Source organism: Eleginops maclovinus, chromosome 4 (genome assembly GCF_036324505.1).
Source record: "Eleginops maclovinus isolate JMC-PN-2008 ecotype Puerto Natales chromosome 4, JC_Emac_rtc_rv5, whole genome shotgun sequence".
Taxonomy (NCBI): Eukaryota; Metazoa; Chordata; class Actinopteri; order Perciformes; family Eleginopidae; genus Eleginops; species Eleginops maclovinus.
The window spans coordinates 3,040,393-3,058,586 of record NC_086352.1 but is presented as its reverse complement, the minus strand read 5'-3'; the positions used below and the strand labels follow the sequence as shown (position 1 = coordinate 3,058,586).

At 47.3% G+C, this 18,194-nt stretch overlaps 1 protein-coding gene across 2 annotated transcripts; it reads right to left on the bottom strand.

The window, feature by feature from the left end:
- Positions 1-936: 936 nt before the first annotated feature.
- thbs3a (thrombospondin 3a) lies at positions 937-13,380 on the bottom strand. 2 transcript variants are annotated; one of them, XM_063880747.1, is made up of 23 exons: positions 13,066-13,380; positions 10,073-10,279; positions 8,553-8,806; positions 8,347-8,449; positions 8,244-8,270; positions 8,076-8,158; positions 7,655-7,706; positions 7,334-7,482; positions 7,090-7,227; positions 6,747-6,821; positions 5,802-5,954; positions 5,419-5,529; positions 4,391-4,498; positions 4,158-4,317; positions 3,741-3,859; positions 3,515-3,567; positions 3,105-3,286; positions 2,659-2,837; positions 2,542-2,590; positions 2,276-2,472; positions 1,816-1,988; positions 1,577-1,716; positions 937-1,487 (listed from the first exon to the last, which is right to left on the bottom strand). In XM_063880747.1, exons 1-23 carry the CDS (start codon positions 13,142-13,144, stop codon positions 1,426-1,428), a joined length of 2,853 nt encoding a protein of 950 aa, XP_063736817.1. In that variant the 5' UTR covers positions 13,145-13,380; the 3' UTR covers positions 937-1,425. The 2 variants fall into 2 exon arrangements, with proteins under 2 accessions (XP_063736817.1, XP_063736819.1); XM_063880749.1 differs by lacking the exons at positions 8,076-8,158; positions 8,244-8,270; positions 8,347-8,449; ... (1 more) ...; positions 10,073-10,279; positions 13,066-13,380 and adding an exon at positions 7,767-7,781.
- Positions 13,381-18,194: the final 4,814 nt, after the last annotated feature.

The following is an 18,194-nucleotide window of genomic DNA, read 5'->3' as shown; positions in this document are numbered from 1 at the left end:
TCTGGTGGTCTTGGTCCGGATGCTGCGGTACCGTCTGCCAGACGGCAGCAGACAGAACAGATTGTTGCTGGGGTGATGGGGGTCCTTTAATATCCTACCGGCCTTCTTCCTACACCGCTGGGTGTAGAGGTCCCCCATGGATGGCAGCTCCGTCCTGGTGATGTGCTGAGCAGTTTTCACCACCATCTGTAGAGTCTACGGTTGAGGGCGGTGCAACTGCCATCCCAGGCGGTGATGCAGCCAGTCAGGATACTGATTTTTACTCTAAAAGAACATAAATAAATGTATCGCTGTTTCTTGATATTTTTTAAACTCATAAAGTAAATTCCGTTCTGTACTCGGGTACGATTTAGAAGTTCCCTACTCTTTAGTAAAAATCTGAATCCTGAAATACAGAATAACTTTATTATTTTTCAGAATCCTTCCAAAAATTATATATATTTTTTATGAATTGATTTTTATTTTAGAAATCTCCGAATAAAAAAAATCTGAAATAAAATTTGGTTTTTCAAAGTAAAATCTAAAACAACTGGAAAAAAAGTATTATTTTTCCAGAATTCTGAGAAAAAAGTCAAATATCTGAGATTTTCAGAAAACAAATAAGAAAGTATTTTTAAAAAATCAGAGAAAAAAACTATTATTTTTAATAATCTGACATTAATCTCAGGTGATTCTGAAATGGAGCAACGTCATCAAGCCAGATTCCCCTGGCTTGGTGTTCTGATATTTAAAGTAAATATATGCGTCTTGTAATATTGCACTCGTCTTGGCCCCCCCGGCCCGGGGGCCGCACCCTGCAACACTATGTGATGACATTTAATAATGTAGCTTCATTGAGACTGAATACATGCAGGAGAAGCAGCTAGCATGCTAACACGCTAAGCTAAGTAAGTCCAGCGTTATTGGGGTATCAAGTGATGAAAAACAAAGCCAAGGTTTTAGGAAAAGTCACGGACAGGAGTTTATTTCAACAAAGATATGTACATTTAAAAAACACAGAAACATTTAAAGCATTACTCCACTTCCGACATCCATTAGCGTCTCGTTAGCTTCTCGTTAGCTTAGCGCTACTCAGCAGTGTTTGCTTCTCCCGAACATCAGGTACATGTGAAATATCTCTGACAGTTAGCGGCCCTTAGGGGTGAAATAATAAGAGTATACTGAGTCGGGGGAAAGCTGTGAAAGATTTCAGATTCAGTCTGGATAGTCTCCGTCATTACGAACAGGATCTTTGGAAGATATCCTTTTTTCCCGCCTGATGGTTAAAATGTTACAGTTGTAAAATGACGCGTAAAAAAGAATATGTCGGGGATGAAAGAGAACGGAGCAATCACAAACGCTCTTTCAGTAACGTCTCAAATCTGCAGACCTTTTTTAATCTGACTGAATAGAATGAGTCCCCCCCCCCCCCCTCCAGCAGTCCTCTCACACCTGGATGTGCATCAGAAACTGTTTGCGGTGGATCTGGAAGTCTTCAGGCACCGTGTCTGAAATCACAGGACATCACGGATATTAAACAGGGACATTAAACACGAGCCGTCCTTTGGGGTCATGTGTCCGGGGTCAGAGGTCGTACCGTTGCACCTGTAGCGCAGGTTGGACCAGATGATGTTTTCCTGAGAGAAGCAGAAGACGCCGAGACGGCCTCCTCGCATCGTGGTGTCGATCACTACTCCAGAGTCCGCCACCATCTCCGTCCCCTCAAACAGCCGGAGCCTGAGACAGGGACAGAGGTCAGACAGACAGACAGACAGACAGGTAGAGAGACAGGTAGAGAGACAACAGACAGACAGACAGATAGCCTGATGATCTCACCTGATGTATCCCACCTGGGGCCGGTGGGTGATACTCCAGCGGTACGAGGTCTTGTCCCTCCAGCCCTGGTTCCTGGGATCCTTCCAGAGCAGCTTCACCTCCCCCGTCGTGTCCCCCGTGTGCCAGAGAGCGTTCCTCAGGAACTCCCCAGGGCCCGTGCGTGACTTCACTGCCTACACAGACAGACAGACAGACAGACAGACAGACAGACAGACAGACAGACAGACAGACAGACAGACAGACAGACAGACAGACAGACAGACAGACAGACAGACAGACAGACAGACAGACAGACACACAGACAGACAGACAGACAGACACACACACACACACACACACACACACACACACACACACACACACACACACACACACACACACACACACACACACACACACACACACAGCTGTCAGACAGGTCAGTACCGGCCCCCCTGAGGTGGGGTGGAGCTTCGTGTACCTTGAGCTGCAGGGCCGGCTGCGCAGCCGCTCTGAAGGGCAGCGACTGCCAGTACGTCTGCTCCGTCTGCTTCCACATCACTACGTAGAAGCTGGACGAGTCCTGGTACCCGAAGATGAAGCCGGCATAGTCGTCGTCCGTCACAGTGTTCACGTGGAACGTTCCCTCGAAGTCCACGCCGTTGAAGGCCGTGTAGCCTGCAGAGACGGGGGTGTCAGGGGGGGTCTGCTCTGAGGGAATCATTCTATATGATCAAAGTCACCCACCCACAGCGAGGCCCGGGTCACTGTTCATCGTCTGCACAATCTCCATCCCCTGAGGAAAGACCACGGGTCAGAGCAGGGTCACATGACTTCAGCCACACACCTTAGGAACACACTCACCTGGTTGAGCACCACCCAGGTGGGGTCGATCTGGGCGTCGCCCTCGGGGTCCAGGATCACCGTCTGATAGGCTCTGAAGTCGGTCAGCGTGACCTCAGCACTCTCAGGACAAACGTCCACAAGGTCCAACACTGAGTCGTTATCAAAGTCGTCCTCACACACATCCCCCACCCCGTTCACTGAGGGGGGGACAGGTGAGAGTGAGTGTTACTGAGGGTTGAACTCCAACAGAGAACAAGCTGAACTCCAAAGAGGAACCCTGAAGAACATGCAGAGGCTTTACATCTGCATGACTCAGATACTATGAAGCATCAGAACACTACAGCTACAGCTGTGTGTGTGTGTGTGTGTGTGTGTGTGTGTGTGTGTGTGTGTGTGTGTGTGTGTGTGTGTGTGTGTGTGTGTGTGTGTGTGTGTGTGTGTGTGTGTGTGTGTGTGTGTGTTACTGTCGGAGTCCTTCTGATTGGGGTTGACGACGAGTCGGCAGTTGTCGTAGTCGTCCAGGACGCCGTCGTTGTCGTCGTCGTGGTCGCAGGCATCTCCGAGGCCGTCGTTGTCCGAGTCCAGCTGTGAGCTGTTGGGCAGGTCGGGACAGTTGTCCCTGCTGTCCTGCAGACCGTCCCCGTCCCTGCAGAGAGACAGTCCAGGACTTTATGACAGGAACCATTACCTCGGAGACACAGCACGCTCACCCCCCGTCTGAAACCACAGCCAGTCTGCTCTTACTGAGCTGGCCGGCTCTGTAGTGATTAGTCAGCCACTTAGAGATGTCCCACCCCTTATCCTATCACAGTGTGTGTGTGTGTGTGTGTGTGTGTGTGTGTGTGTGTGTGTGTGTGTGTGTGTGTGTACGTACATGTCCTGGTTGGTGTCACACACGTCCCCCACCAGGTCGTTGTCGACATCGGTCTGAAAAAGAAAAACTGGGTGACCTCTGACCTTTGGTTCATTATAAAGGGGAATGCATCAGCCAGGTGTTCTTCCTATCTCACCTGTGTGTGTTTCTGTCTCACCTGTGTGTCTGTACCTGTCTCACCTGTGTGTGTGTGTGTGTGTGTGTGTGTTTGTGCCTGTCTCCTCACCTGTGTGGGGTTGCTGAGTTCAGGGCAGCTGTCGCAGGCGTCTCCCACTCCGTCTCTGTCTCTGTCTGTCTGCATCGGGTTCGGGACCTTCGGACAGTTATCCAGGACGTTAGGAATACCTGCACACACACACACACACACACACACACACACACACACACACACACACACACACACACACACACACACACACACACACACACACACACACACACACACACACACACACACACACACACACACACACACACAGTTAGGGTTTCTCTACAGAATACAGATGAAAAGCCTTTAATCCTTTAAGCCCTAAAGTCCAGGTGTGCCCTTAAGTCTCAGTTAAGGGTTCACACACACACACACACACACACACACACACACACACACACACACACACACACACACAGTCTCAGGGTGTCTCACCGTCCCCGTCGATGTCCTGGTCGCAGGCGTCTCCCTGCCCGTTGCTGTCCGTGTCCTTCTGCTCGGTGTTGGGGACGTTGGGACAGTTATCACAGGCGTCTCCGAACGAATCGCTGTCCGAGTTCTGCTGGTCTTTGTTGGGGACCAGCCGGCAGTTATCCTGCAGCACATTAAGATATAAATATATACATTATGGACATATAAAACACACACACACACACACACACACACACCTCCACGTTCTTGATGCCGTCTCCGTCAGCGTCCTCGTCACACTGGTCTCCGATCCCATCGTTGTCGGCGTCCTCCTGACCCGAGTTCGGTGTGGACACACAGTTATCCTGAGGACAGACACATGGTCACTCACAGCCAATCAGCAGCAGGTTTTATAGGTGTCAGACTCCTGTGGTCCAACAGGATTCTATGTCGGTGTTATTTAACATTTGGGTCAAAAAAGGCAGAATTTTTAGGAAAAAGTGATCATTTTGGAGACATAGATGGAAATTCAAATTTGAAAAATAAATCTGAAGTTTGAAAAAAAAGTCAAAAGAAAAAGAGACATTGGGAGACAACAGAATCTTTAAAAGGAGCCGATCAGGGCCACATGAAGAGGGCCCTGATCGGCATTGTTGTTGTTTATGTTTACATTCTGGCTACACACTCATCTTGCACCACCTCCTGTAACACCAATGCTGTAACAACACTGCATAATATACTTACACTTATACTAACTACACCGCACATGTAAAAGCCCAACTAGGGACAAGAGTTGAAAATGAGCAATAGCTATAAACTCTCAGAGTTTTCAGGCTTTGTATTTGAACTATGTTAAATTGCATCGTCCCTATCAAATAAGTCAGTCTTCAATTTGCAGATATTTTGTTTTTATTGGTTCTCCGTCAGTATTGTCTCTGTGCTGTAACTGGGTAGATTTGTAAGGATAATAAAGGATTTCTGATTGGTTGATCAGTGCTGCATGATATGTGCGCTCTGGTTCTCATACAGGGGGGGCTTTCCCCTAAAGTTTAGAAAGCGGATTTATATATACCATCAACACACTGCCTCACATGAGTCAGTTAGAGGCTCCCTGCTGTGTTTCCATGGACTCAGAGCACCCCCTGCTGCTGAGGAGGAGAATCTTCAGCCCCAGCAGAAGGACAAGAGTCACATGACCTGTTTCAGGTCTTTGGGGGGTATCTGTGAACTTGTAACGCATGCTGTGTGTTTGGAACACGATGAAGAGGATGAGGAAGACTCTGACCTGCTTGCAGTGTTTGTGGTTGTCGATGCAGGGCAGAGAGCGGTCCGGATATCCATCAATATCTGTGTCTGTTCCACAGGTGTTCCCATTACCTGCCCAGCCGATGTTACACTGCACACACACACACACACACACACACACACACACACACACACACACACACACACACACACACATGAAACCTGAGATTAATATCTTTTCAATAAAGTCAAAAAGTTCAGTCTGAAAAAAGGTCAAATCTTAAAGTGTGAACAACAAAAAGTCTCATTCTAAGGAAACGGGAAAAAATGAAGTTATTCATTTATTTTAAAAAAGTGAACTAATGTGAGTCTGAAGTAAATCGTGCTTAGATGAATTAAAGGAGTGATGCATCAGAGTCTCACCCTGCAGGCCACCCCCCCGCTCCTCTCCATGATGCAGTGGGCGTTGGTGTCGCAGGGGTTAAAGGTCAGCGCCGCACACGACATCCTGGGGAAGCAGCCCGACGACTGGTTACCAAGAAAACCAGGTTTACAGCCCCCACACCTGTACGAGCCCTGAGAGAGAGAGGACCCTGAACTCATCATGACAAACAGGGACCCTGAACTCACCACAGGGACCCTGAACTCACCACAGGGACCCTGAACTCACCAAAGGGACCCTAAAATCACCACAGAGACCCTGAACTCACCACAGGGACCCTGAACTCACCAAAGGGACCCTGAAATCACCACAGGGACCCTGAACTCACCACAGGGACCCTGAACTCACCACAGGGACCCTGAACTCACCAAAGGGACCCTAAAATCACCACAGAGACCCTGAACTCACCACAGGGACCCTGAACTCACCAAAGGGACCCTGAAATCACCATAGGGACCCTGAACTCACCACAGGGACCCTGAAATCACCACAGGGACCCTGAACTCACCACATCACACAGGGACCCTGAACTCACCACATCACACAGGGACCCTGAACACGCCGTCAGACACATTAAACAGGGACCCTGAACTCACCACAGGGACCCTGAACTCACCACAGGGAATCTGAAATCACCACAAGGACCCTGAACTCGCCGTCAGACACATTACACAGGGACCCTGAACTCACCACATCACACAGGGACCCTGAACTCACCACATCACACAGGGACCCTGAACACGCCGTCAGACACATTAAACAGGGACCCTGAACTCACCACAGGGACCCTGAACTCACCACAGGGAATCTGAAATCACCACAAGGACCCTGAACTCGCCGTCAGACACATTACACAGGGACCCTGAACTCACCACATCACACAGGGACCCTGAACTCACCACATCACACAGGGACCCTGAACTCACCACGGTGTTGATGCACACAGAGTTGGACACACAGGCGTCGGGGAGATCCACACACTCGTCCACATCCACACACTCCTGAGGGACAGACAGACAGCAGGATTAGAGAGGGGAGAGAGCGGCTCCGGAGGGACAGGCTCTGATCAGCTGCTCTGGAGAAAGGACCGAGGCTCAGAGACAGGCTCCACAGAGACAGAGGAGGGACTGTGTCCATCCCATAATGACAGTACTTTGTTGAGAACGTTTGGATGCATCCAACTGTCCCTGTCTCCAGAATATTACCTCTCGACCGTCAGGTGATGCCCTGCTCTCTCACCTGTCTGTGTCTCACCTGTCTGTGTCTCACCTGTCTGTGTGTCTTGGCGTAGTCCAGTCCTGTCCCAGCGAGCGAGCGCCCCCACAGTCCAGGAGGACACGGCTGACAGGTGAACCCCCCCACAGTGTTCACACAGGCTTCAGGGGTGTAGCAGGGCTGCAGCTCACACTGACACACACACACACACACACACACACACACACACACACACACAGATTGAATCAGAGCAGTGTAGGGTTAGATGTGATTAGGGTTTTGTTGTTGTGTGTGTTACCTCGTTAATGTCCTGACAGTGTGTCCCGTTGCCACTGGTCCCGGGGGGACAGGCTCCACAGGTGTATCCTGGGTAATGTAGGCTCTCCATGCAAGACACGCCCTTAAAGCAGGGGTTAGGGGAGCAGCGGGAGCGAGGCTCATGGAACCCTGCACACACACACCACCCCCCCCACACACACACACGCACGCACGCACGCACCCGCACCCACACCCACACACACACACACACACACACACACACACACACACACACACACAATTAAAAAGTTGTCTCAGTTCAGAGGGACGGAGGTTCTGGATCAGACAGCGGAGGACTCACCACAGACCTGACACTCCAGGATGGTGTTTCTGATCAGAGACATCTCCTTCACCTGAGGACACGAGTACACTGTATTATACTACCTGTCTGTCTGTCTGTCTGTCTGTCTCACCTGTTCTCTGATGTCCTGTCTGTCTCTGTGATGTCCTGTCTGTCTCTCTGATGACCTGTGTATCTCTCTGATGTCCTGTCTGTCTCTCTGTCTCACCTGTTCTCAGATGTCCTGTCTGTCTCTCTGTCTCACCTGTTCTCTGATGTCCTGTCTGTCTCCCTGTCTCACCTGTTCTCTGATGTCCTGTCTGTCTCTCTGTCTCACCTGTTCTCTGGTGTCCTGTCTGTCTCCCTGTCTCACCTGTTCTCTGATGTCCTTCTGTCTCTGTCTCACCTGTTCTCTGATGTCCTGTCTGTCTCTCTGTCTCACCTGTTCTCTGATGTCCTGTCTCAGCTCTCCCAGGATCTGGTTGAAGATGATGAGCTGACCAATCAGAGCCTTGGTGTGATCACCTGACAGGAAGAATTCAGAGGGTCATGATTGCTGTGGTGTGTGATGAGTGTGTGTAGTGAGTGTTATGTGTGTATGTGAACTAACCCAGGATGGAGTTCAGCTCCCCGCTCACTGGAACAGAGACACTCAGTAAGGACTAAAACACACTCTATGAACATGAAAACTGTGAGCGGGGGGGGGTTCTGACCTGAGTTGTATGCCGAGGCGTCTCCCTGGAAAGGACAGTCAGTCAGAGCTCCAGCTGTAGCTACTGACCCCCCCAGAGCCAGACGCAGGGACTCTACGGAGCCCTGACACACACACACACACACACACACACACACACACTCATTAGTAACAGTGATGTGTGTGTAGTTTGTGATGATGTCATCATGTTGCAGTTCTCAGTCTGACCTGCAGGCGCGCGTAGGCCTTCTGCCCGTGCCTCAGCTCCACTTGCTCCGCCTCCCGGGGCAGGGGGACCAATGAGGGCAGGCCCTGGCTGGAGTCGGCCAATCGGCAGTCTACGTAGAGCTCAGCGGTCATTGAGTCCCTCTGCAGCCCCCCCAGCCTCAGGATGATGGAGTGCGTCCTCCCGTCAGCCAGCGCGGCGTGGTGCAGGTTCACCGTGTGCAGCTTCCCGTCCGAGCGCACGTACCGCACCAGCACTGGTGGGGGGGTTTACTTATCAATACAACACAGCTCTAAAGCACTTTGAAATCTATGCTAAGGAGGAGAGGGGGGGGGTTCTCTCCCCACTGAGTTGGTATCTCAGTGACACAGATGGGGGGGGGGCTGTTGGTATTTGATGGGGTCCGTCCTGAGGAGACTCTGAGTGAAGCACACAGACACAGCTCTGATCTACAGCTCCTCCCTGCAGCTGCTGCACAGTGCACCCATTCACCAGGGGGTCAGAGGTCTCACACACACACACACACACACACACACACACACACACACACACACACACACACACACACACACACACACACACACACACACACACACACACACACACACACACACACACACACACACAGTCCAGTCCAGCAGTGGCTCAGTCAGTAGGGGCTTGGACTGGGAATCGTAGGGTTGCCGGTTCAAGTCCCCGAACAGACTTGAAATATGGAAAGTGGACTGCTACTTGGAGAGGTCCCAGTTCACCTCCTAGGCCCTGCGGTGGTGCCCTTGAGCAAGGCACCGGACACCTCCAATCCCCCCTCCCCATTGCTCCCCGGGCGCTGCACAATAGCTGCCCACTGCTCCTAGTACTAGGATGGGTTAAATGCAGAGGACACATTTCACTGTGTGTGCTCTGCTGTGTGTGAGAATAAAGAGGGCTTCATCCTCCCATTCTATCTTCAGTTAATGAAATCCTGTCAGATGATAGTGATGAGGCTGAAGACTCATTATCCGGACGAAGGAGCCTAGCTGCAGATCTGAACATATAATAAGAATAATTTTTATTACAATTATGATAATAAATATAATAGTGATAAATAAATATAATAGTGATAATGCTGCAGATATGATTTAGTAGCTTTGAGCTCCTCTACAGTCTGAGGGCAGTGTCTGGTCGTGCCTCTGGATTCCCGGCAGAGCCGTCAGAGTTTCCAGAGTCAGCAGCCGTGGTTAAACTTTGGGGAAATGTGTTAAACCATCGGCAGTTCAATATTTCCATCCACAGAAACAAGCAGGAGCCTGCGGAGTGGAAACACGTGGACACACACACACACACACACACACACACACAGCTGCAGCCAGGATCTCAGCTGTGTGATGAGAGGGGAGGAGCTTCACTGTTATTGAGTTTTAACAACCTCTGAAATGTGAGCCAATCAGAATCCAGTATTCAACTCGGCCGTGTATCTCTTGTCCTGACGGATCCCCCTTCACTCCTAAGCCCTCCTTTTTCAGCTGTTGGCAGGACTAACCTTTATTGATCTTGCCCATGATGGCGACCTCCAGGTACTTCCTGTTGTCCTGCCTGCTGTAGACGCCCAGCAGGACGCCGCCCAGCTTGGAAGGAAGCCGCAGCGTGGAGACGAGGTAGACGTCACTGAGCGCGCTCAAAGCGGCCGACAGACTCTCCACCGCCGACACGCTCTGCTTCGAGTCCTGCAGACTCAGCACGTCTACCACTGGAGGGGGGTACAGGCTTTACACACAGGCATTCATGATCTAAATACACATTCACGACTCGGCATTATGAGTCCTAAACCCTGACATGACTCGGCATTATGAGTCCTAAACCCTGACATGACGCGGCATTATGAGTCCTAAACCCTGACATGACTCGGCATTATGAGTCCTAAACCCTGACATGACTCGGCATTATGAGTCCTAAACCCTGACATGACTCGGCATTATGAGTCCTAAACCCTGACATGACTCGGCATTATGAGTCCTAAACCCTGACATGACTCGGCATTATGAGTCCTAAACCCTGACATGACTCGGCATTATGAGTCCTAAACCCTGACATGACTCGGCATTATGAGTCCTAAACCCTGACATGACACGGCATTATGAGTCCTAAACCCTGACATGACTCGGCATTATGAGTCCTAAACCCTGACATGACACGGCATTATGAGTCCTAAACCCTGACATGACTCGGCATTATGAGTCCTGCACCCTGACATGACTCGGCATTATGAGTCCTAAACCCTGACATGACACGGCATTATGAGTCCTAAACCCTGATATGACACGGCATTATGAGTCCTAAACCCTGACATGACTCGGCATTATGAGTCCTAAACCCTGACATGACTCGGCATTATGAGTCCTAAACCCTGACATGACTCGGCATTATGAGTCCTAAACCCTGACATGACACGGCATTATGAGTCCTAAACCCTGACATGACTCGGCATTATGAGTCCTGCACCCTGACATGACTCGGCATTATGAGTCCTAAACCCTGACATGACACGGCATTATGAGTCCTAAACCCTGATATGACACGGCATTATGAGTCCTAAACCCTGACATGACTCGGCATTATGAGTCCTAAACCCTGACATGACTCGGCATTATGAGTCCTAAACCCTGACATGACTCGGCATTATGAGTCCTAAACCCTGACATGACTCGGCATTATGAGTCCTAAACCCTGACATGACTCGGCATTTTGAGTCCATGAGAATACTTTCTACTTTTACTGGAGGAACATTTTGAATGCAGGACTTTTACTGTGACAGAGTATTCCTACACTCTGGTACTTCTACTTTACTCAAGTACAAGATCTGAGTACTTCTACTTTACTCAAGTACAAGATCTGAGTACTTCTACTTTACTCAAGTACAAGATCTGAGTACTTCTACTTTACTCAAGTACAAGACCTGAGTACTTCTACTTTACTCAAGTACAAGATCTGAGTACTTCTACTTTACTCAAGTACAAGATCTGAGTACTTCTACTTTACTCAAGCACAAGATCTGAGTACTTCTACTTTACTCAACAACAAGACCTGAGTACTTATACTTTTACTCAAGTACAACACCTGAGTACTTCTACTTTTACTCAAGAACAAGATCTGAGTACTTCTACTTTACTCAAGTACAAGACCTGAGTACTTCTACTTTACTCAAGTACAAGACCTGAGTACTTCTACTTTTACTCAAGTACAAAACCTGAGTACTTCTACTTTACTCAACAAGACCTGAGTACTTATACTTTTACTCAAGTACAACACCTGAGTACTTCTACTTTACTCAAGTACAAGACCTGAGTACTTCTACTTTACTCAAGTACAAAACCTGAGTACTTCTACTTTACTCAAGTACAAGACCTGAGTACTTCTACTTTACTCAAGCACAAGACCTGAGTACTTCTACTTTTACTCAAGCACCAGACCTGAGTACTTCTACTTTACTCAAGTACAAGACCTGAGTACTTCTACTTTACTCAAGCACAAGACCTGAGTACTTCTACTTTACTCAAGCACAAGACCTGAGTACTTCTACTTTACTCAAGCACAAGACCTGAGTACTTCTACTTTACTCAAGTACAAGGCCTGAGTACTTCTACTTTACTCAAGCACAAGACCTGAGTACTTCTACTTTACTCAAGTACAAGACCTGAGTACTTCTACTTTACTCAAGCACAAGACCTGAGTACTTCTACTTTACTCAAGTACAAGACCTGAGGACTTCTACTTTTACTCAAGCACAAGACCTGAGTACTTCTACTTTTACTCAAGCACAAGACCTGAGTACTTCTACTTTTACTCAAGCACAAGACCTGAGTACTTCTACTTTACTCGAGTACAAGATCTGAGTACTTCTACTTTACTCAAGTACAAGATCTGAGTACTTCTACTTTACTCAAGTACAAGATCTGAGTACTTCTACTTTACTCAAGCACAAGATCTGAGTACTTCTACTTTACTCAAGCTACAAGACCTGAGTACTTCTACTTTACTCAAGCACAAGACCTGAGTACTTCTACTTTACTCGAGTACAAGATCTGAGTACTTCTACTTTACTCAAGTACAAGATCTGAGTACTTCTACTTTACTCGAGTACAAGATCTGAGTACTTCTACTTTTACTCAAGCACAAGACCTGAGTACTTCTACTTTTACTCAAGCACAAGACCTGAGTACTTCTACTTTTACTCAAGCACAAGACCTGAGTACTTCTACTTTAGTCGAGTACAAGTTCTGAGTACTTCTACTTTACTCAAGTACAAGACCTGAGTACTTCTACTTTACTCGAGTACAAGATCTGAGTACTTCTACTTTACTCAACTACAAGATCTGAGTACTTCTACTTTACTCAACTACAAGATCTGAGTACTTCTACTTTTACTGGAGGAACATTTTGAATGCAGGACCCTTACTTCAGTTTTATCTTGTTTTTGTTACTTTATTTTCCTGCTGGATTTAAAGGGTTAAAGTATTCCTATCTTCACGCAGGTACCTGGAGTCTCGGGTCGGTCCGGAGCTACAGCAGAAAGCCCAGCAGCCCAGAGGAGCGACAGCATAACCGGGAGCCTCATCTGCGCAGTAAGGACAGCGGCGAAACGACTGTGAGAAGAGGGAGGAGAACCAGTTCCAGAGGGTCGGTCAGAACCGGAGTTCTAGCAGCCGTCAGCGGGAAACAGAACAGCTGAGGACCGGAGTCGTTACAACTCCGGAGGAAGACCGGGAGACTGAGACCTGGATTAGATATGGAGCCGGATCCGGAGGAGAGACTAACGGTCGGCTCGCGAGCGCAGCTGGAAACTGCCGCTGGCGCGCGCTCAACTCGTGCGCGCAACAGTTACTTCAGGTAATTAACATAGAGCGCGAGCAAATATAGACTGACATGTGATGTATTAAAGGTAAACCTCTGACGCAGATTAGAAACGGGGAAAGATATATGAAGACATAGTTAGTCCTCTCCTGCTGATGTTCAGGTGTATATCAGTATGTAGAGTCTCTACTTTAAAGAGTCCTCTCCTGCTGATGTTCAGGTGTATATCAGTATGTAGTGTCTCTACTTTAAAGAGTCCTCTCCTGCTGATGTTCAGGTGTATATCAGTATGTAGTGTCTCTACTTTAAAGAGTCCTCTCCTGCTGATGTTCAGGTGTATATCAGTATGTAGTGTCTCTACTTTAAAGAGTCCTCTCCTGCTGATGTTCAGGTGTATATCAGTATGTAGCGTCTCTACTTTAAAGAGTCCTCTCCTGCTGATGTTCAGGTGTATATCAGTATGTAGTGTCTCTACTTTAAAGAGTCCTCTCCTGCTGATGTTCAGGTGTATATCAGTATGTAGAGTCTCTACTTTAAAGAGTCCTCTCCTGCTGATGTTCAGGTGTATATCAGTATGTAGCGTCTCTACTTTAAAGAGTCCTCTCCTGCTGATGTTCAGGTGTATATCAGTATGTAGCGTCTCTACTTTAAAGAGTCCTCTCCTGCTGATGTTCAGGTGTATATCAGTATGTAGAGTCTCTACTTTAAAGAGTCCTCTCCTGCTGATGTTCAGGTGTATATCAGTATGTAGCGTCTCTACTTTAAAGAGTCCTCTCCTGCTGATGTTCAGGTGTATATCAGTATGTAGTGTCTCTACTTTAAAGAGTCCTCTCCTGCTGATGTTCAGGTGTATATCAGTATGTAGCGTCTCTACTTTAAAGAGTCCTCTCCTGCTGATGTTCAGGTGTATATCAGTATGTAGTGTCTCTACTTTAAAGAGTCCTCTCCTGCTGATGTTCAGGTGTATATCAGTATGTAGAGTCTCTACTTTAAAGAGTCCTCTCCTGCTGATGTTCAGGTGTATATCAGTATGTAGTGTCTCTACTTTAAAGAGTCCTCTCCTGCTGATGTTCAGGTGTATATCAGTATGTAGAGTCTCTACTTTAAAGAGTCCTCTCCTGCTGATGTTCAGGTGTATATCAGTATGTAGAGTCTCTACTTTAAAGAGTCCTCTCCTGCTGATGTTCAGGTGTATATCAGTATGTAGCGTCTCTACTTTAAAGAGTCCTCTCCTGCTGATGTTCAGGTGTATATCAGTATGTAGAGTCTCTACTTTAAAGAGTCCTCTCCTGCTGATGTTCAGGTGTATATCAGTATGTAGAGTCTCTACTTTAAAGAGTCCTCTCCTGCTGATGTTCAGGTGTATATCAGTATGTAGAGTCTCTACTTTAAAGAGTCCTCTCCTGCTGATGTTCAGGTGTATATCAGTATGTAGAGTCTCTACTTTAAAGAGTCCTCTCCTGCTGATGTTCAGGTGTATATCAGTATGTAGAGTCTCTACTTTAAAGAGTCCTCTCCTGCTGATGTTCAGGTGTATATCAGTATGTAGTGTCTCTACTTTAAAGAGTCCTTTCCTGCTGATGTTCAGGTGTATATCAGTATGTAGAGTCTCTACTTTAAAGAGTCCTTTCCTGCTGATGTTCAGGTGTATATCAGTATGTAGTGTCTCTACTTTAAAGAGTCCTCTCCTGCTGATGTTCAGGTGTATATCAGTATGTAGTGTCTCTACTTTAAAGAGTCCTCTCCTGCTGATGTTCAGGTGTATATCAGTATGTAGTGTCTCTACTTTAAAGAGTCCTTTCCTGCTGATGTTCAGGTGTATATCAGTATGTAGTGTCTCTACTTTAAAGAGTCCTTTCCTGCTGATGTTCAGGTGTATATCAGTATGTAGAGTCTCTACTTTAAAGAGTCCTTTCCTGCTGATGTTCAGGTGTATATCAGTATGTAGAGTCTCTACTTTAAAGAGTCCTTTCCTGCTGATGTTCAGGTGTATATCAGTATGTAGTGTCTCTACTTTAAAGAGTCCTCTCCTGCTGATGTTCAGGTGTATATCAGTATGTAGAGTCTCTACTTTAAAGAGTCCTCTCCTGCTGATGTTCAGGTGTATATCAGTATGTAGTGTCTCTACTTTAAAGAGTCCTCTCCTGCTGATGTTCAGGTGTATATCAGTATGTAGTGTCTCTACTTTAAAGAGTCCTCTCCTGCTGATGTTCAGGTGTATATCAGTATGTAGTGTCTCTACTTTAAAGAGTCCTCTCCTGCTGATGTTCAGGTGTATATCAGTATGTAGTGTCTCTACTTTAAAGAGTCCTCTCCTGCTGATGTTCAGGTGTATATCAGTATGTAGTGTCTCTACTTTAAAGAGTCCTCTCCTGCTGATGTTCAGGTGTATATCAGTATGTAGAGTCTCTACTTTAAAGAGTCCTCTCCTGCTGATGTTCAGGTGTATATCAGTATGTAGTGTCTCTACTTTAAAGAGTCCTCTCCTGCTGATGTTCAGGTGTATATCAGTATGTAGCGTCTCTACTTTAAAGAGTCCTCTCCTGCTGATGTTCAGGTGTATATCAGTATGTAGTGTCTCTACTTTAAAGAGTCCTCTCCTGCTGATGTTCAGGTGTATATCAGTATGTAGTGTCTCTACTTTAAAGAGTCCTCTCCTGCTGATGTTCAGGTGTATATCAGTGTGTAGTGTCTCTACTTTAAAGAGTCCTCTCCTGCTGATGTTCAGGTGTATATCAGTATGTAGTGTCTCTACTTTAAAGAGTCCTCTCCTGCTGATGTTCAGGTGTATATCAGTATGTAGTGTCTCTACTTTAAAGAGTCCTCTCCTGCTGATGTTCAGGTGTATATCAGTATGTAGTGTCTCTACTTTAAAGAGTCCTCTCCTGCTGATGTTCAGGTGTATATCAGTATGTAGTGTCTCTACTTTAAAGAGTCCTCTCCTGCTGATGTTCAGGTGTATATCAGTGTGTAGTGTCTCTACTTTAAAGAGTCCTCTCCTGCTGATGTTCAGGTGTATATCAGTATGTAGTGTCTCTACTTTAAAGAGTCCTCTCCTGCTGATGTTCAGGTGTATATCAGTATGTAGAGTCTCTACTTTAAAGAGTCCTCTCCTGCTGATGTTCAGGTGTATATCAGTATGTAGAGTCTCTACTTTAAAGAGTCCTCTCCTGCTGATGTTCAGGTGTATATCAGTGTGTAGTGTCTCTACTTTAAAGAGTCCTCTCCTGCTGATGTTCAGGTGTATATCAGTATGTAGTGTCTCTACTTTAAAGAGTCCTCTCCTGCTGATGTTCAGGTGTATATCAGTATGTAGTGTCTCTACTTTAAAGAGTCCTCTCCTGCTGATGTTCAGGTGTATATCAGTATGTAGAGTCTCTACTTTAAAGAGTCCTCTCCTGCTGATGTTCAGGTGTATATCAGTATGTAGAGTCTCTACTTTAAAGAGTCCTCTCCTGCTGATGTTCAGGTGTATATCAGTATGTAGAGTCTCTACTTTAAAGAGTCAGAGCTCAGCTGTTGTTCTGGACCTCCTCTCAGTGTTGCAGCGGACCATCAGAGGGTCCAGAACCACACTGTGAGACGCCTCACTGCAGGACAATATCGTAGCCTGTGGAGAGGAGTTAATGCAAAGCTGCGTTTAAGAAACATTTGAGTAATGACTGCGTCTGTCAGCTGTTACTGATTTGCCCGACAACACGTCGGAGTATAAATTGCATAAATAAAATGTAAACAAATGTTTGTAGGATTTTTCCCCAGGATTAAAAACCAGAGCCTGGATCATTTTACCCCTTCTAAACTGGGAGATTACATTTCCCTAACAACTGTACGTTTCAAAGTTCCCTCACGCCCTTACCTCCCCCCTGCAGTATTGCCTAACTCTAACCCTCTGTCTCTGTGATTCCCGAGCTGCCCTGAATGCAGCAGTGTGTCTGATCCAGACCTGATGAACTGAGAGGATCTGAAGCAGTGTTTGTTTCTGTCTCTGGAGCGTTACCATGGTGACCCGCTGTGTTTAACAGCAGGTGAGGGTGGGAGGAAACTGCCTCCCCCCTCTGCTGCTGGAGCGTGACAGTGGAGTGTGTGGGGAGTAAAGAGAGTCTACAAACTGCTTCCAGATCAGCTCATTAAACACACACACACACACACACACACACACACATTCCTGTGTGATGGCGTCAGTGCAGCTGAACGTCCCCGGGGTCCGGAGCCGGTCAGGGCGGGTGGAGACAAGTATGTTTCCGTGCTCTCTCCTGTGATGACTGACTGCAGGGAAGAGAGGACGCCTTAGTGCTGAAGAGTTACGGACCCCCCCAAACTTTACCACCAGTGAGGGGCCAATAACCCCTGCCGGGCCCCAGCACTCTGCTCCGCCCGATACTATCCATACTGCGACGGGTCCTCTAGCACAATCCAGGTTCAGGAGGGTCCTGGATTTCAGCCAGCAGAGTGTGCAGGAACAGAAAAAAAGAGTTCCCAAACACCCCGCAGCAGTTTAAGATTCCCGTTGCCCCCCACTGATTTTAGTTCCCCAAAGCCCCACTCATCTCTCCGTTCCCCATTATTTAACCCCCCTTACGTAGTTGAGCTCCAACACGTTTATTATACTTCCCTAACATCATTTTAGTTCCCTAACACCACCAGCCTTATGAAAGTTCCCGATCCCCAGATTAACATCTCAACTCACTTCACTTTCCCAACACTACGCACTTATTTTAGTTCCCTACCATCTGCCATTTTAATATACAACTTACTTTAATGACCTGGTTCTTATTTTAGGGATCAGGCAACAAACTGAAAATTAAACCAAAAAA